The sequence below is a fragment of the Oncorhynchus mykiss genome, chromosome 22 (assembly GCF_013265735.2).
Source record: "Oncorhynchus mykiss isolate Arlee chromosome 22, USDA_OmykA_1.1, whole genome shotgun sequence".
NCBI lineage: Eukaryota > Metazoa > Chordata > Actinopteri > Salmoniformes > Salmonidae > Oncorhynchus > Oncorhynchus mykiss.
The window spans coordinates 28,979,283-28,996,760 of NC_048586.1; the positions used below are offsets into that span (position 1 = coordinate 28,979,283).

The 17,478-nt window shown below is 41.9% G+C and overlaps 1 protein-coding gene and 1 long non-coding RNA gene across 2 annotated transcripts; both read left to right on the plus strand.

Moving 5' to 3' along the window:
• The first annotated feature begins 935 nt into the window (after nucleotides 1–935).
• Nucleotides 936–1,919, plus strand: LOC110502085. The gene is made up of 4 exons (XR_005038813.1): nucleotides 936–991; nucleotides 1,086–1,147; nucleotides 1,262–1,330; nucleotides 1,639–1,919. It is a non-coding gene; the product is annotated as an uncharacterized LOC110502085 (long non-coding RNA).
• A 12,131-nt stretch (nucleotides 1,920–14,050) lies between these two features.
• LOC110502121 (claudin-14-like) lies at nucleotides 14,051–15,267 on the plus strand. Its single transcript, XM_021579991.2, has 3 exons — nucleotides 14,051–14,339; nucleotides 14,483–14,711; nucleotides 14,840–15,267. The coding sequence occupies exons 1-3, from the start codon at nucleotides 14,106–14,108 to the stop codon at nucleotides 15,121–15,123; spliced, it is 747 nt and encodes a 248-aa protein (XP_021435666.2). The 5' UTR covers nucleotides 14,051–14,105; the 3' UTR covers nucleotides 15,124–15,267.
• The last annotated feature ends 2,211 nt before the right edge of the window (nucleotides 15,268–17,478 follow it).

Genomic DNA, 17,478 nt, shown 5'->3' on the forward strand with positions numbered 1-17,478 from the left:
AACTGAGGGTAGATGATTTTCACCGCTTCAGCACTCTGCGGTCCCATTCTGTGAGCTTGTGTGGCCTTCCACTTTGTGACTTAACCATTGTTGCTCCTAGATGTTTCCACTTCACAATAACAGCACTTACATTTGAGCTCTAGCAGGGCAGAAATTTGACGAACGGACTTGTTGGAAAGGTGGCATCCTATGACGGTGCCACGTTGAAAGTCACAGAGCTCTTAAGTAAGGCCCATGAATTTGATACACCTGTCAGCAATGGGGGTGGCTGAAGTAACCGAATCCACTAATTTGAAGGAGTGTCCACATACTTTTGTATATATAGTGTATATTAGAACTGTGAATTTTAGGCATTGTGGTTATAAGCAGTGATGTAGTGGTAAACAAAAACATAGGTGGGTAAACTGATCGCCAGTCGCGGTGAAAAGAGTAACGTTCCCTATACTTTCCATGAATTCTTTCCCAAAAGGTGGGCGTACTGTCATGCAAAAAATAAAGGTGAGTAAATTGTGTTACTTGCGTTTACTCTCCACTACACCACTGATTATAAGAGCTGTGAGTGTTATCACGTTGTGGTTATACATACGAGCTGTGAGTGTTATCGCGTTGTGGTTATACATGCGAGCTGTGAGTGTTATCGCGTTGTGGTTATACATACGAGCTGTGAGTTTTATCGCATTGTGGTTATACATACGAGCTGTGAGTTTTATCGCATTGTGGTTATACATACGAGCTGTGAGTGTTATCGTGTTGTGGTTATACATACGAGCTGTGAGTGTTATCGCGTTGTGGTTATACATACGAGCTGTGCGTGTTATCGCGTTGTGGTTATACATACGAGCTGTGTGTGTTATCGCGTTGTGGTTATATACAGTATAAGACCTATGTGTTATTGCATTCGTTACTCTGCAATTATCCACTGCTTGCTTGTTTTCAGCTAAGGTTATATGGCCCACTCTCAGACGACTGGAAACATGTTAGTCAGGTGAAGGTCAGTACAGCCTATTTCACCCTATTTTAACATTTCTTTTTGATACACTTCAGTTATTGTTTGTCTGTCTGTGTTTTGTTTGTGCGTATTACAGACCCAGACACAAGACATTGTCCCAACTATTGGCTTCAATATAGAAAAATTCAAGAGTTCAAGGTAGTAATTAACTTGTAATGTAAACTATGATTAACTTAGTGAACCGGGAAAAAGTCATACTAATTATATTACTATAGTGCGTTAATGCGTAACATGTATTTTGTCTCTACAAAGTTTGTCTTTCACAGTGTTTGACATGTCTGGTCAGAGCAGATATAGAAACCTATGGGAACATTACTACAAGTAAGACTTTACACCTGCACTATTTATCTATATAGACCTGCATGATATGACAGGACGTTTTAATCCAGAGGTGCCTTACCTCTAAACTTAGAGTAACCAGTATTGCCTGTAGAGCAGTTTTAGTGGTTACCCAACCCTAAATCTAGAGTTACCACCCCCCCCCCCCCCCCCCCCCCCCCCCCCCCCCGGCCATTCGCTCTGAATCTAGTTGCTTAACCCTGATGTAGAGAAACACATTCAGTGTTTTTTACCCTGTTGAACCTCCTATCCCTTGTTGATGACATCGTTTTCTGTTGTGGTGTCCACAGAGAGAGTCACGCGATCATATTTGTCATCGATAGTGGAGACAAGTTACGAATGGTCGTTGCCAAAGAGGAACTTGATACTCTTCTCAATCACCAAGGTAAGAGAATGAGACAGTAAGAAAGAGAGAGAGACAGGAAGAGTAAGTGTAAGAGTAAGAGAGGGAGAGAAGGGGAGAAAGACAGACAGACAGACAGACAGACAGACAGACAGACAGACAGACAAACACACTTTCTTCACTTGTTCTCTGGTGTTCCTGCTCCCTCCAGACATCTGCAGTAGGAGGATGCCTGTGCTGCTCTTTGCTAATAAGAGTGACCTGAGAGAAGCCATGTCTTCAGTCAAAGTCTCTCAGCTGCTCTGTCTGGAGAACATCAAGGACAAACCCTGGCACATCTGGTAGGACACAACTCTATCACACACATAAGCAGGTACAGACACACACAGTTGTGTTGGGATAGGTTACTAAAATCTGTCCCTGTGTTTCAGTGCCAGTAATGCTGTAAAAGGAGAGGGCCTACAGGAGGGGGTGGACTGGCTACAAGGTACATAACTGCGTGTGCGTGCATGTACGTGTACTTTTTTCTGATGGAATTCTGGCACCTATATTGAATCATTCTGTTTTGTTCTACCTTACCCATAGAGCAAATTGCACAGTAAGTATAATGTGTGCTCACATTAGTTTATGTCACTGTGGTGGACTTACAGTGCCTTGCGAAAGTATTCGGCCCCCTTGAACTTTGCGACCTTTTGCCACATTTCAGGCTTCAAACATAAAGATATAAAACTGTATTTTTTTGTGAAGAATCAACAACAAGTGGGACACAATCATGAAGTGGAACGACATTTATTGGATTTTTCAAACTTTTTTAACAAATCAAAAACTGAAAAATTGGGCGTGCAAAATTATTCAGCCCCCTTAAGTTAATACTTTGTAGCGCCACCTTTTGCTGCGATTACAGCTGTAAGTCGCTTGGGGTATGTCTCTATCAGTTTTGCAAATCGAGAGACTGAAATTTTTTCCCATTCCTCCTTGCAAAACAGCTCGAGCTCAGTGAGGTTGGATGGAGAGCATTTGTGAACAGCAGTTTTCAGTTCTTTCCACAGATTCTCGATTGGATTCAGGTCTGGACTTTGACTTGGCCATTCTAACACCTGGATATGTTTATTATTGAACCATTCCATTGTAGATTTTGCTTTATGTTTTGGATCATTGTCTTGTTGGAAGACAAATCTCCGTCCCAGTCTCAGGTCTTTTGCAGACTCCATCAGGTTTTCTTCCAGAATGGTCCTGTATTTGGCTCCATCCATCTTCCCATACATTTTAACCATCTTCCCTGTCCCTGCTGAAGAAAAGCAGGCCCAAACCATGATGCTGCCACCACCATGTTTGACAGTGGGGATGGTGTGTTCAGCTGTGTTGCTTTTACGCCAAACATAACGTTTTGCATTGTTGCCAAAAAGTTAAATGTTGGTTTCATCTGACCAGAGCACCTTCTTCCACATGTTTGGTGTGTCTCCCAGGTGGCTTGTGGCAAACTTTAAACTACACTTTTTATGGATATCTTTAAGAAATGGCTTTCTTCTTGCCACTCTTCCATAAAGGCCAGATTTGTGCAATATACGACTGATTGTTGTCCTACGGACAGAGTCTCCCACCTCAGCTGTAGATCTCTGCAGTTCATCCAGAGTGATAATGGGCCTCTTGGCTGCATCTCTGATCAGTCTTCTCCTTGTATGAGCTGAAAGTTTAGAGGGACGGCCAGGTCTTGGTAGATTTGCAGTGGTCTGATACTCCTTCCATTTCAATATTATCGCTTGCACAGTGCTCCTTGGGATGTTTAAAGCTTGGGAAATCTTTTTGTATCCAAATCCGGCTTTAGACTTCTTCACAACAGTATCTCGGACCTGCCTGGTGTTTTCCTTGTTCTTCATGATGCTCTCTGCGCTTTTAACGGACCTCTGAGACTATCACAGTGCAGGTGCATTTATACGGAGACTTGATTACACACAGGTGGATTGTATTTATCATCATTAGTCATTTAGGTCAACATTGGATCATTCAGAGATCCTCACTGAACTTCTGGAGAGAGTTTGCTGCACTGAAAGTAAAGGGGCTGAATAATTTTGCACGCCCAATTTTTCAGTTTTTAATTTGTTAAAAAAGTTTGAAATATCCAATAAATGTCGTTCCACTTCATGATTGTGTCCCACTTGTTGTTGATTCTTCACAAAAAAATACAGTTTTATATCTTTATGTTTGAAGCCTGAAATGTGGCAAAAGGTCGCAAAGTTCAAGGGGCCCGAATACTTTCGCAAGGCACTGTAGATGATGATGTTGTTGATGGGTTTGGAGCAGGGGAGACTATTCAGTCTGTAACAGGTATAATGTTGACGTGTGTCTCATGATAATTCATCTCCCCTACTCTTAACCCTCTAGTGAAGGGCTTTTCTAATGTAGTTGTGGAGCTTCAGGTCTCATTGTTGAGGCTGTTTGTTGTTGTAACTATCATCTCATGAATTGTCCATACATTTATAAACATATATTGTCCATATGTTTATCAACAGATCATATCAGAATAATGAATGAAATTAAATGAATGAAAGGCTTACGATGAAGGATTGTGATGGAGAGAAGAGGGACCTCCACAACTACAGCATGGCTCCTCCAACCAGCTGTGTCATTGCTTATCTTCTGTCACTATTTACATACAGTATGTGGTGCAAGGGAATCATCTGTTTTTCCTTTCTATTTGATACTCTGTCATGATGCCTACTGATGCCTACTGTATGATACTGTTGTAAAGTGTGGATGTGAAGTGTTGTTGAACCGCTTGCTGCAGTGAAGAGAGACCACCCTCTGAGATGGATTCACCTGGGATGGCATGTAGTCTCGGGGTTTTACGAGCGTTGGACCAGCAACCGAAATGTCGATGGTTCGAATCCCCAAGCCAACGAGGTGAAAAATCTGTCGATGTCCCCTTGAGCAAGGTACTTAACCCTAATTGCTCTTGTAAGTCGCTCTTGATAAGAGCCTCTGCTGAATGACTAAAATGTAAATGTGATCAGACTGTTATTCAGTTACAGCACGTGATGTGTAACTGTGTTGTCTGCTTGTGGAAAGATATGATTAATGTATTCTGTTGTTAAACATTTTACCCTCCATATTTCTGAACTGTACTTGATGCTCGTTTTGTATGCCATTAAATGTGCTGTGATGTTTTCAGACATAGTACACCAGTCAGTGCTACAATATATTGCTATATATGTTGGGATGTTTTAATGAAAACAATTAAAGGCGTAGCATTTGCTTGATTTGTTTAGTCTCTTTCTTCTCCTCCAAGAGGATGACAATTTGTCTTTCTATTTGCAGGATCTGTAGATATATTGATCTCGCATAGTAAGTGGGGATAATAGTGAATTAACACTTCAGACTGCAAACGCTGTTTTAATCATTTATGCAAAAACAGATGAGTTTAGGTTCCATCAACACAGAAGTATCAAGTGCAACTAGGAAAGTACATTTCCTGAAGAAAATGTGGTGTGCTTGCTAGCTTGCTTAAAAGGGAAAGGGGGATACCTAGTCAGTTGTACCACTGATTGCATTCAACTGAAATGTGTCTTCCGCATTTAACCCAACCCCTCTGAATCTGAGTATTTATGGTTGTGAAAGAAGTTATAGTAGTGGTAGTGACTGCAGTAGTAATGGTAGGGACTGGTTATAGTTGAAAAAGTAAGTAGATGGAAAGATTGAGTGATGGATTGATTGGATATGATAAGATAGGATAGCCTGAACATGTGAAAGTTGGTTTGGTGTCTCTAGCTTGAACGGTTCAAGAGTTACTGCTGGTGGGGGTTTGTCATGCTAATCTATCCTTGATAAAGGTTTTTAAGAATTTTAAGTTAGGATAGCCTGAACAATTTAAAGTTTGTCTTATAGCTTAATTGGCAAAGTAGCAGGACCATATTGAATAACCTCTGTATTCCCATGGATCTCATTCAAACCTGTGTTAATTTAAGGACATTTTAAATGGTTATAGTTGAAAAAGTATAGATGGATAGATTAAAGAATTTATTGATTTATTACTTAGGATAGGATAGCCTGAACATGTGTAAGTTGGTTTGGTGTCTCTAGTTTGAACAGTTACTATTGCTTTTAGTGGATTGATTTGTGCAAATGTATGCTAATTTAAATAGTTAGAACTTATAAGGTTTTGAAATGTCTAGCCCAAGGGATACCAAGGGTATTTTCTTGCTCACGGTGTCACCTCGTATCTCATAGTGTTTGTAAATCACCGTTTTTTAAAATGTTTTAACTTTTAATGATGTCATCAGGTAGAACTGTATTTTTTCCAATGTTGTAGTAGTACTTGAGACCAGGTGTCGGTCCGGTCTCGAAACCACATTTTGAGTGTCTCAGTGTCGGATATATTTGTACTCGGTCTTGGACAGTAAGGACTCATAATTTCTACCCAAGACCAGCCGAGTAAAAAAAACTCATGATTATCAGCTTCCATTCAGTAAGCGCATAAAACCGCTTCGCCAGGCCAAATATATACACTCCTTTCTTGAAATATTAATACCTGCAGTCTTTATTTCTATTAGACATGTCTGCGCAGTGACGAACCTATTGGACCTAGGCCTTCAGTGTGTGACAGGTTCGTGATGCTGAAAGGACAGCAACGGTAATGGCTGCGCACTCATGTAGGAGAGTGTACTTTTGTAAAACAAAGGGTTAGTGGTGTAGTTATTCTTGTAGGGAGAGGGAGAAGCTAACAAATTAGCAACAACGTCCTCTTTGACACCTGCTGCAGCGATTAAATCAGAACATCATTGAAAAGATTCATGTAAATCAAATTATTATTCTTATAATTATTTTATTAATCCTTAGCCCCTCTCAGAAAGCGTATAAGGCCCTTATTGTTCCCCAGGTCAAGAGAAGTGAATTGGACAATAATATAAATGATAATTTATATTATAATTTGACCTGGCCTCCACAATCACCCGACCTCAATCCAATTGAGATGGTTTGGGATGAGTTAGACCTCAGAATGAAGGAAAAGCAGCCAACAAGTGCTCAGCGTATGTGGGAACTTCTTCAAGACTGTTGGAAAAGCATTCCAGGTGAAGCTGGTTGAGGGAATGTCAAGAGTGTGAAAAGCTGTCATCAAGGCAAAGGGTGGCTACTTTGAAAAATATGTTTTGATTTGTTTAACACTTTTTAGTTACTATGTGATTACATATGTGTTATTTCATAGTTTTGATGTCTTCACTATTATTCTACAGTGTTGAAAATAGTGAAAATAAAGAAAATCCCTTAATAGTAGGTGTGTCCAAACTTTTGACCGATAGTGTATATTTCACTGAGGCTGACTATCAGGCAGTGAGTTGGAGGCGTGCATGGCCACACAGTCATGGGTGAACAGGGAGTACAGGAGGGGGCTGAGCACGCACCCTTGTGGGGCCCCAGTGCTGAGTAGGGTTAGGCGACGTGGAGATGTTGTTTCCTACCTTCGCCACCTGGGACGGCCTGTCAGAAAGTCCAGGACCCAATTGCACAGGGCTGGGTTGAGACCCAGGGCCTCAAGCTTAATTATGAGCTTGGAGGGTACTATGGTGTTGAATGCTGAGTTGCAGTCAATGAACAGCATTCTTACATAGGTATTCCTGTTGTCCAGATGGGATAGGGCAGTGTGATGGTGATTGCATCGTCTGTGGACCTATTGGGGTGGTATGCAAATTGAAGTGGGTTTAGGGTGGCAGGTAAGGTGGAGGTGATATGATCCTTGCCTTGTCTCTGAAAGCACTTCATGATGACAGAAGTGAGTGCTACGGGGTGATAGTATTTTAGTTATTTTGCCTTCTTGTGTACAGGGACAATGGTGGCCATCTTGAATGCATGTGGGAACAGCAGACTGGGATAGGGAGCAATTGAATATGTCCGTAAACACACCAGCCAGGTGGTCTGCGCATGCTCTGAGGACGTGGCTAGGGATGCCGTCTGGGCCAGCAGCCTTGCGAGGGTTAACACGTTTAAATGTTTTACTCACGTCGGCCACAGAGAAGGAGGAGGGGAGGGGGGCCGCGATGGTGGCACTTTATTATCCTCAAAGTGGGGTTAGAAGGTGTTTAGTTTGTCTGGAAGTGTGAAGTCGGTGCCTGGGACGTGGCTGGTTTTCTTTCTGTAGTCCGTGATTTCCTGTAAACCCTGCCACGTACGTCTCATGTCTGAGCTCTTTACCTACATTTTACTTGTTTGATTGCCTTGCGGAGGGAATAACTACACTGTTTATTTTCAGCCATATTCCCAGACCTCTTTCCGTTGTTAAATTTGATGGTTCGCACTTTCAGTTTTGCGTGAATGCTGCCGTCCATCCACGGTTTCTGGTTAGGGTAGGTTTTAATAGTCACAGTGGGTACAACATCCCCAATGCACTTCCTAATAACTTCACTCACCGTGTCAGCGTATAGATCAATGTTGTTCTCTGAGGCTGACCAGAACATTTCCCATTCCATGTGATCAAAACAATCTTGAATGTTGATTCCGATTGGTCAGACCAGCGTTGAATGGTTCTAGTCACTGGTACATCCTGTTTGAGTTTCTGCCTATAAAGACAGTAGGAGCAAGACGCCGTCGTGGCCGTATTTCCCGAAGGGAGGGCCGGGGAGGGCTTTGTATTCATTGTGGAAGTTAGAGTAGCAGTGATCAAGTGTATTACCCCCGCGAGTACTACAATCAATATGCTGATAGAGTTTAGGTAGCCTTGTGCTCAAATTTGCTTTGTTAAAATCCCCAGCTACAATAAATGCAGGATATATGGTTTCCAGTTAACATAGAGTCCAGTGAAGTTCCTTGAGGGCCACCGTGGTGTCTGCTTGAGGGGGAATGTACACAGCTGTGATAATAACTGACGAGAATTCTCTTGGGAGGTAATATGGCCGGCATTTGATTGTAAGGAGTTCTAGGTCGGGTGAGCAGAAGGACTTGAGTTCCTGTATGTTGTTATGATTACACCATGAGCCGTTAATCATGAAGCATAAACCACCGCCCTTTCTCTTCCCAGAGAGGTGTTTATCTCTGTCGGCGCAATGCATGGAGAAGCCCGGTGGCTGAACCGATTCCGACAACATATCCTGAGAGAGCCATGTTTCCGTGAAACAGAGGATGTTACAATCTCTGATGTCTTGTCTGGAAGGCAAACCTTGCTCGAAATTTGTCTACCTTGTTGGCAAGAGCATTGGCGAGCAATATACTCTGTAGCGGTGGGTGATGTGCACATCTATGTAGCCTGACCAGGAGGCTGCTCCATCTGCCCCTTCTGCGGCGCCATGGTTTTGAGTAGGCTTCTGGGATCCGATCCATTGTCCTGGGTGGTGGTCCAAACAGAGGATCAGCTTCGGGAAAGTCGTATTCCTGGTCATAATGTTGGTGAGTTGACGTCGTTCTTATATCAAATAGTTATTCCCGGCTGTTTGTAATAACGCTTAAGATTTCCTGGGGTAATAATATAAGAAATAATACATAAACTAAAGGTCTTGAAGCGAGGCGGCCATCTCTGTTGGCGCCATCCTAAACGTGTGTGATTTATGATAAATGTACCTATGATCCCTCTCATGTAGGCTAGCCTAATGATTATGTGGCTTAACATTAGTCTTACATGACATTACCAGATTTTTTATTTAGCCTAGCCCACAGTAGCCTAACCTATGAATAAGCTGATTCTAATGTCAAATCTTAGGCCTAAGCTGCATTCAAAATGGCTTTACAGTGATCATTCAAATATACGTTTCCTATTTGTTGTCCTAGAAGCAGATAATAAACACCTTATTTAAGACAGAGCTCCCTAATGCGTGGAGGATTACAGTGTTTTCCCTAAGGCTATTAATTGCTCAGCATTCACATTGTCATGGTTAGAAGGGATCCAGCTTTTGCCAGAATTGACTATTCGTAGCAGGTTTAGGAGAAGTTATGCAGCAGGTTAGGAGAATAAATGTGGCAGGCTAGGAGAATTAGGAAAAGGGTTAGGGTTGGCTAAAATGCAACAAAAAAAATAAGATCACCTTTTGATGTAAAATTGACAAAAGCTGGATCCCATGTAAACATGACCCATTCACATGGTATTATATCCTTCTGGAGGAGATAGCCAGGACACATAATCTTATGAGAGACTGACACAGCAGGATGGGCTGCACTGCAGGCCGCTAGAAAGGCTACTGCTAGGCTACTACTCCGTATGAAGGAATGACAGACAGATTGGGAATATAGCCTTGTGTGTCGGTCTTCTATAGGCTCAGAATAAACAAAGCTAGAGAACAGGTCTAAGAAAATAGTGTCAGACTGTCTCACTGACCAGATCAAGAGCAACCAGCAGATTTGGAGGAGCTCACACGACATGGAATGTCTTGTACTTCAGGTATTGTACTTGTGTCACTCTGTTTATGTTGTCCCATGATAAGAGCTAAGGCATAATCATTTATAGTGCTATCATTATCTACTGTTGTCTTTGAATACTCTCAAATTATACTGTCCTCAAACATTTTCAATTACTTTTTGTTGTTTCCATCTTCCTGTTTGTTGTTTTTGACAGATCCCCCATGTTGACTGGTTAGAAGGAGGAGGACCATGCAGTGTGATGCCCTCTCTCTTCCCCTGGGGTAGGAACTATGTTCGCAACTAACCGTTATAGAGCCAAAGTAGAGCTACACCATACTGAGCTACGCCATGTCACATTACTGACAGACAGTTATCACATCCCTGACAGGACAATAAGGACACAGACATACCCATACACTGCCCTCACTTGGACTCTAAAGCAGAGGCGACACTGGTGGTAGAGGGAAAGAGAGAGTGAGAGAGAGAGAGAGAGAGCAAGCAGACAGAGAGCTGGTCTGGTCTGGGCGGTGACGTGCAGCTTTGACAGGCTTTTTGAACAATGGAGAGGCCTTTATAAATGCTGCATAACATGGGTTTGTGAGTCTACATAGGACACACAGACAGAGACTGCCAGCTGCTAACCTCCTGCAGCACTAGACAGCATCAGGCAGGATATGCATGTCACAGGTAAGAAGGGGAGAGGAGGGAGTGTATGTGTTGGGTAGATCACTGAAAGTGAAGTGTTGGTGTTTTTGTTAGTCAGTTGTTCTAATGTGTGGTTCTCCCTTACAGAATCCATCGTTAAACACAAATAGCATTCTGTTCCCAGTGTTCTACTGAGCCACTTTTCTTTGGTAGAGTATGAAACATATAAAACAGTGGCTGTTTTGTTTCAAGGTTGGTGGTAGATGAAATAATTGATAAATGAAAACTGGAAAGTGGATCATAATACTGATATCAACTGTATTCCCTCTGAATGAGGCAAAGGAAAACTGTAGTATTCCATATCAGAAATAACATGTGAGAAATCCTGTTTATATGAATAACACAATATCAATGGCATGTGCATTAGTCTGTCACTGTCCAGAGTTTGTGTGTGTGTGTGTTTTATTTAATTTATTTAACCTTTATTTAACTAGGCAAGTCAGTTAAGAAAAAATTTGTATGTAGTGTGTGTGTGTGTGTGTGTGTGTGTGTGTGTGTGTGTGTGTGTGTGTGTGTGTGTGTGTGTGTGTGTGTGTGTGTGCGCGCGCGCGCATCACTGACTGGCAGCAGTAGCATAATATCAGGACTCTGATCTCATATGGCAGGTGTCCACACATTAGCCACTCTTCTCTTCTTCAGATAATAATTGTTTTATTACTTTATGCTCTATGACACAATCAACTTAGCTGTGACATTTAATAGTACTGACATTAGTTGAAAACAAAGATAGTTGGTGTGGAAATGTGCGTTTTATTTTTCACTAGATCAATAGCCTTCTCCTCTCTGAGCTCTTCAAATCAAAAATGTTTTTCCAAAGTGAGTTATAGAGGAAGGAGAGGGCAGGGAAAACTAAATTAAAGAGGGTTGACAGCACTTCTGACCTTTCTGCACCTCAGAAGCCCCTCCAAAAATAGCATATTGATACGAGTTCATCCTATGGTCAATTGAAATTAGGTCTAGAAGTGAGGAAAAGCAACGTGTTCTGTAAGTGCTGTATGCAAATTATTGATCAAATGTGTTTGACGCAGCTTGTGACTAAATTCCAAATCTGTCTGTGAATGAACTTTTGTCAAGTTGAATATTCCAACTGCATGTTACGTATTATCAGTGAGAAAATCTCTGAGCGCACTGAACAAAAATATAAACGCAACATGTAAGGTGTTGGTCTCTGGTTTCATCAGCTAAAAGATCCCAGAAACATTCCATACGCACAAAAAATATTATTTCTGTTCAGTTTCTTTTTACATTCCTGTTAATGAACATTTCTCCTTTGCCAAGATAATCCATCCACCTGACAGGTGTGGCATACCAAGAAACTGATTAAACAACATCATCAATTAAAAGGCCACTCTAAAAGGTGCAGGGTTGTCACACAACACAATGCCACAGATGTATCAAGTTTTGAGAGAGAGTGCAATTGGCCTGATGACTGCAGGGATGTCCACCAGAGCTGTTGCCAGAGAATGTACTGTTAATTTCTCCAACAGCGTTTTAGATCATTTGGCAGTACATCCAACCGGCCTCACAACCGCAGACCACAAGTCTTTTTTCAAACATTTTATTTCACATTTTTATACCAGGTCGGCCAGTTGAGAACAAGTTCTCATTTACAACTGTGATCTGGCCAAGATAAAGGTGTTGTGTGGGCGAGCGGTTTGCTGATGTCAACGTTGTTGCCGGTGGGGTTATGGTAAGGGCAGGCACAAGCTAGGGACAACAAACACAATTGCATTTTATCGATGGCAATTTGAATGCACAGAGATACCGTGGCAAGATCCTGAGGCCCATTGTCGTGCCATTCATCTGCCTCCATCACCTCCTGTTTCAGCATAATGCACGGCCCCATGTCGCAAGGAGCTGTACACTATTCCTGGAAGCTGAAAATGTCCCAGTTCTTCCATAGGCTGCATGCTTACCAGACATGTCATTGAGCATGTTTGGGATGCTCTGGATCGACGTGTACGACAGCCTTTTTCCGTTCCCGACGATATCCAGCAACTTCACACAGCCATTGAAGAGGAGTGGGACAACATGTCACAGGCCACAATCAACAACCTGATCAAGTCTATGCGAAGGAGATGTGTCGTGCTGCATGAGGCAAATGGTGGTCACACCAGATACTGACTGGTTTTCTGATCCACGCCCCTATCTTTTTTTTAAGGTATCTGTGACCAACAGATGCAAACTTGCCACCAATACTCTTATAGGACACGTCACTGCACTCTATACTCTTCTGTAAACTGGTCATCTCTGTATACCTGTCGCAAGACCCACTGGTTGTTACTTATTTATAAAATCCTCTTAGGCCTCACTCCCCCTATCGGCAGGTAGCCTAGTGGTTAGAGCGTTGGTCCAGTAACTGAAAGGTTGCTGGATCAAATCCCTGAGCTGACAAGGTTCAAATCTGTTATTCTGCCCCTGAACAAGGCAGATAACCCACTGTTCCTAGGCCGTCATTGTAAATACGAATTTGTTCTTAACTGACTTTCCTAGTTAAATAAAGGTTCAATAAAAAAAATTCATAAACATATCTGTATTCCCAGTCATATGAAATCCTAAGATTAGGGCCTAATTCATTTAATTCAATTCACTGATTTCCTTATATGAACTCTAATTGAGTCAAATATTTTAAAATGTTCTATGTTACGTTTATAACAGTATAATAACAGTATGATTAAAATAAAACACATTTTATTGTACTTGGGGAAATGCAATATCTATTATGGGCCAGCTGAATGCATATTTTCATTAAATAGTTTTAGTGTTTTTAAACACAAAATATACAGTATACAAGAGTTATAAAACAGTCTCTCAATTAGAAGTTAGTGGTTTGTCACATTCAACTGAGCTGGGTGTTGGTTTCTGTGAATGTTTAATCATGTGTGTGTTCTCCACAGGAGCAGCAGAACAGCCTCAGTCACAATCAAAGAGAGACTAGCTGGCTGAGCTCAGAGGACCACGCTCAACAAGTGGAGCTGAACGAAGAACGTATTAGTCACAGACTCAATGACACCAGGGACAGAACCCTCAGAAGAAGCATCTGTTAAAGAGCTCTAGAGAGCACATGGAAGACACAGCCACTGGAGCCACTGAAGTCACTGTACAGAGCTCCATAGACAACACTGAAGACAGCGAAACCACAACACCTGAGCTCCAAAGGGACCACCACTGCAGGATGGCTTCAACACCATGACTGACTCTAGACCCTCTGGAGTTCCAACAGTACAGCTGGGAACCAGAGCTAAAGACCAGAATAATAGGATACTAAACTCATGTCTCAAAGCCATAATTGTGTGGTTGTGTGTGTGGCTCTGTGTGTGTTGATTTGTGTGTGTTGTGTGTAGCATTGTGTAGTTTTGTGTGTGCAGTTGGTCATTAGCGGATGTTCCAAACATGGCCAGCATGGCGGTCCAGCTGCTGGGCTTCTTCCTGGGTCTGCTGGGGCTGGTGGGTAGTGTAGTTGCTACAGTGCTCCCCCACTGGTGGCGGACGGCCTATGTGGGCTCTAACATAATCACAGCCACTGCCTACATGAAGGGGCTCTGGATGGAGTGTGTGTGGCACAGCACGGGCATCTACCAGTGTGAAGTACATCGCTCAATGCTGGCTCTGCCACCTGACCTGCAGGTAGGAATTATTGGTTGTTTGATTTGTTAATTGATTGGTTGATTGATTTAGATTAATTTGAGCACACGGTAGCTTAGTAAATAGGGGGTAGGGTGTAATTTGAGCAACAGCCATTATGATACTAAACACTTCTCCCTCCCTAGGCGGCACGGGCGTTGATGTTGCTGTCCTGCCTGACCTCCACCCTGGCAGCCCTCGTGTCCTCTGCAGGGATGAAGTGTACCCGCTGTGCCCGCGGCTCATCCATCAAGCATGTCCTGGCCATCAGTGGAGGGGTCTGCTTCCTGTCTGCAGGCATGCTCTGCCTAATCACTGTCTGCTGGACAACCAATGATGTCATCCTCGACTTCTACAACCCCGTCCTACCTGAAGGTACTATTCAATATATTTAATTAATCTTTTATTTATTTTATTTTATAACTCTGATACCAGTTTTTTTTCTCACTTAAACATGTTTGCAGAAATAACAAAATAACAAGAAATGTTACTTTGTGTTGCAGGTATGAAGTATGAGCTTGGCATGGCGGTGTATTTGGGCTATGTCTCGGCCTGTCTTAGTCTGATGGGAGGGGTGGTGCTCTGTTGGAACTGTGAGGGGCGGCCCAGGAACCCCCTACATCTACCTCATCATCGCCACCCTTGTCCTCCCCTCGTCTTCAACACTATAAACACCCCCAACACCCCAGCACCCCCTTACTATCCCCCTGCCGCCCTGAAAGGGAACTACGCCCCCTCATGCACCTCACTGTCCAGCAATGGCTACAGACTCAATGACTACGTCTGAGAGATAGAGTACACACTCAATGAATGCTCCTAGTGTGGAAGTGCAAACACAAATGATTATGTCTGAGTGTGGCAGATAATAGAAACTGATTGAGGGAAGTTTAAACTCAATGACTACAAAAAACAGACTTGAGTTACTTTTAAGTGAGCAAGTACACACTCATTGACTTTCCAGCAGACCTTCAGAGAGTCAGTGAGGATCCGTGTGGTTTACGGTGTTGATGTTGTTCAGGTTGTGTCCTTCTCTAGGACTGCCCACAGGCTAATCCTGTATTACTTATCCTGTTGACTTTGTATGTTTACTATAAGAGCCGAAAAACATTAACAGGACTTATTCCTGATTCAAAAATGAGCTTCCTTCATAAAGGCCTTTAGGAAAATGACAGCAGGTATGATAATGGTAAGTTTTATTTCACATGTATTATTTGTTCCCGTTTCATTGCTCGTAACTTAATGGCTGTTGTGAAGCACTTCCTGTCTTTATAGTTTTATAGTCTCATATTTGTAAACTGCTTTATACTTATACGGCTATTTTAAAATACAAAGTCACCATGGTGCAACAGACCAGGTTTGAGCTTGAGTATGGTGATAGAATGCTCGCTATGTGCATTAGCCTAACTGGACTAAAGCACAGAAACTTCTGGGAAATGTGATCTGCGCCAGGCCTACGGTGACCACACGGTGGCACCAACAGTCTGTCTAGGAGGTGAGTGGCGTTCACTGTTCAAGAAAGAAAGACTAGCCAATTGCTTGGCAGATATCCAATTGTTCTGGGTTGAAGACAGGCAGCTTAGAAAGAAGTTTCATTTAAACACAGTCGATGTTTAAATGAAACTGCTTTTTAAAAGGTTCCTAGAATTTCCATTAATGATGTCCAATCCCTATATCAATATATCCAAGTATAACCCTTGAAAATTGTATTTGTCTTTAATTTTTGACTGCCATTTTAAGTTAGCTAAAGGCTATATTTGATCATTTACACGCAGTCTATGTCGCAGTCCATGTCAATTCATTATTGTTGTCTGTCTCCTGTTGCAGGCCCCTACCTGCGCTATTAGCCACGGCAGGCACGTGGACAGGTTTATGAGTTGTTTGTGTATTCTAAAGCTATCCAATTAGATGTATCCTCTCTCTGGCAGACCGTCAACATAAAGCAAGGTAAATTAGACAGAGCTGTCAGAGGAACAGATAAATCAGCTGTCTGGTAGCCTATTTATTAAATTGGTCAACATGTTCAGTCTAAATATAGAAATGAAAAATGCCTTTCCAATCTTCAATGCAAAAAGAGGTCCATTGCTCTTAGAAATTAGACAATGTCTATATGAAATGTGCACTGAAATGAGTAAATTGCTTGAACAGACTGAAAACCAATACACTCAAAAAATGAGGGGTTCAACAAGGATTCTTCTAAGATCCTCAAAGTTCTTCGAAGAACCTTAGGGTTCTTGGCACTGAAATTGTACCCAAAAGATTATTCCAAGAACCCCATAGAACCCCATATGAGGTGGGTTCCTACTAACCTCCTTAGTTGGTGGGGGTTCTTGCAGGAATCTAATTGCCCAACAGAAACATTTGGATTTGAATTTGAAAGGACAGTAGGTCCAGTCACTTAACTGAAACATTTAAAGATCTCCTCAAGTTAAGGTAAATTGTTATTTTCATATTTGTGCAACTCTTTCCCAAACAGAAAATGGACACAATTCAATGGATATCAACCAACAAAGAGGTAAGAATATGTAGGCTATAAGAATATGTTGAAGGCTAGTTGTATTAGGTGCAGATGACTGAACTGCTCACTTTTGTGTCTGCAGGTATACAGACGAGGAGCCATACAAAGGTATGTCAATTGGTATTGGTATGTTACGCAGTTCACATTTACCATGCTCCTCATTTACCTCTTCAATTAATATCCCATAGGCCTCTACATTATGGACAATGTATGCGTATGAAGACCATTATCAAAACAGTTTTTTAAATTCACATTTACCACAAAAACTAGGGTATGAATACTGTTGTGTGCATGTTTTGTTAATCATCTGCATAATTACTATTTTTGGGATTCACACCCTCCCTACACCTCTGATGAATATAACAGGAAACCTGTTCGATCACCATGAACTAATCATTCTGGTTATGGGTAGGAGGAACATCAACACGCCAGAGGATATGTCTATTGGATTTGGGGTTCTGCTGGGAGTTTTTACCTCATATTTACATTTTTTTATTCTGCTTTTCCACTGAAACCATAATAAACACTGATAACAAAAATATTGTGTTATTGTTATGCATATTATTAATAATAATAATAACAGGGGGGTAGTTCAGAAATGAACCTCAAAACGTTCTCCAAAAGGTT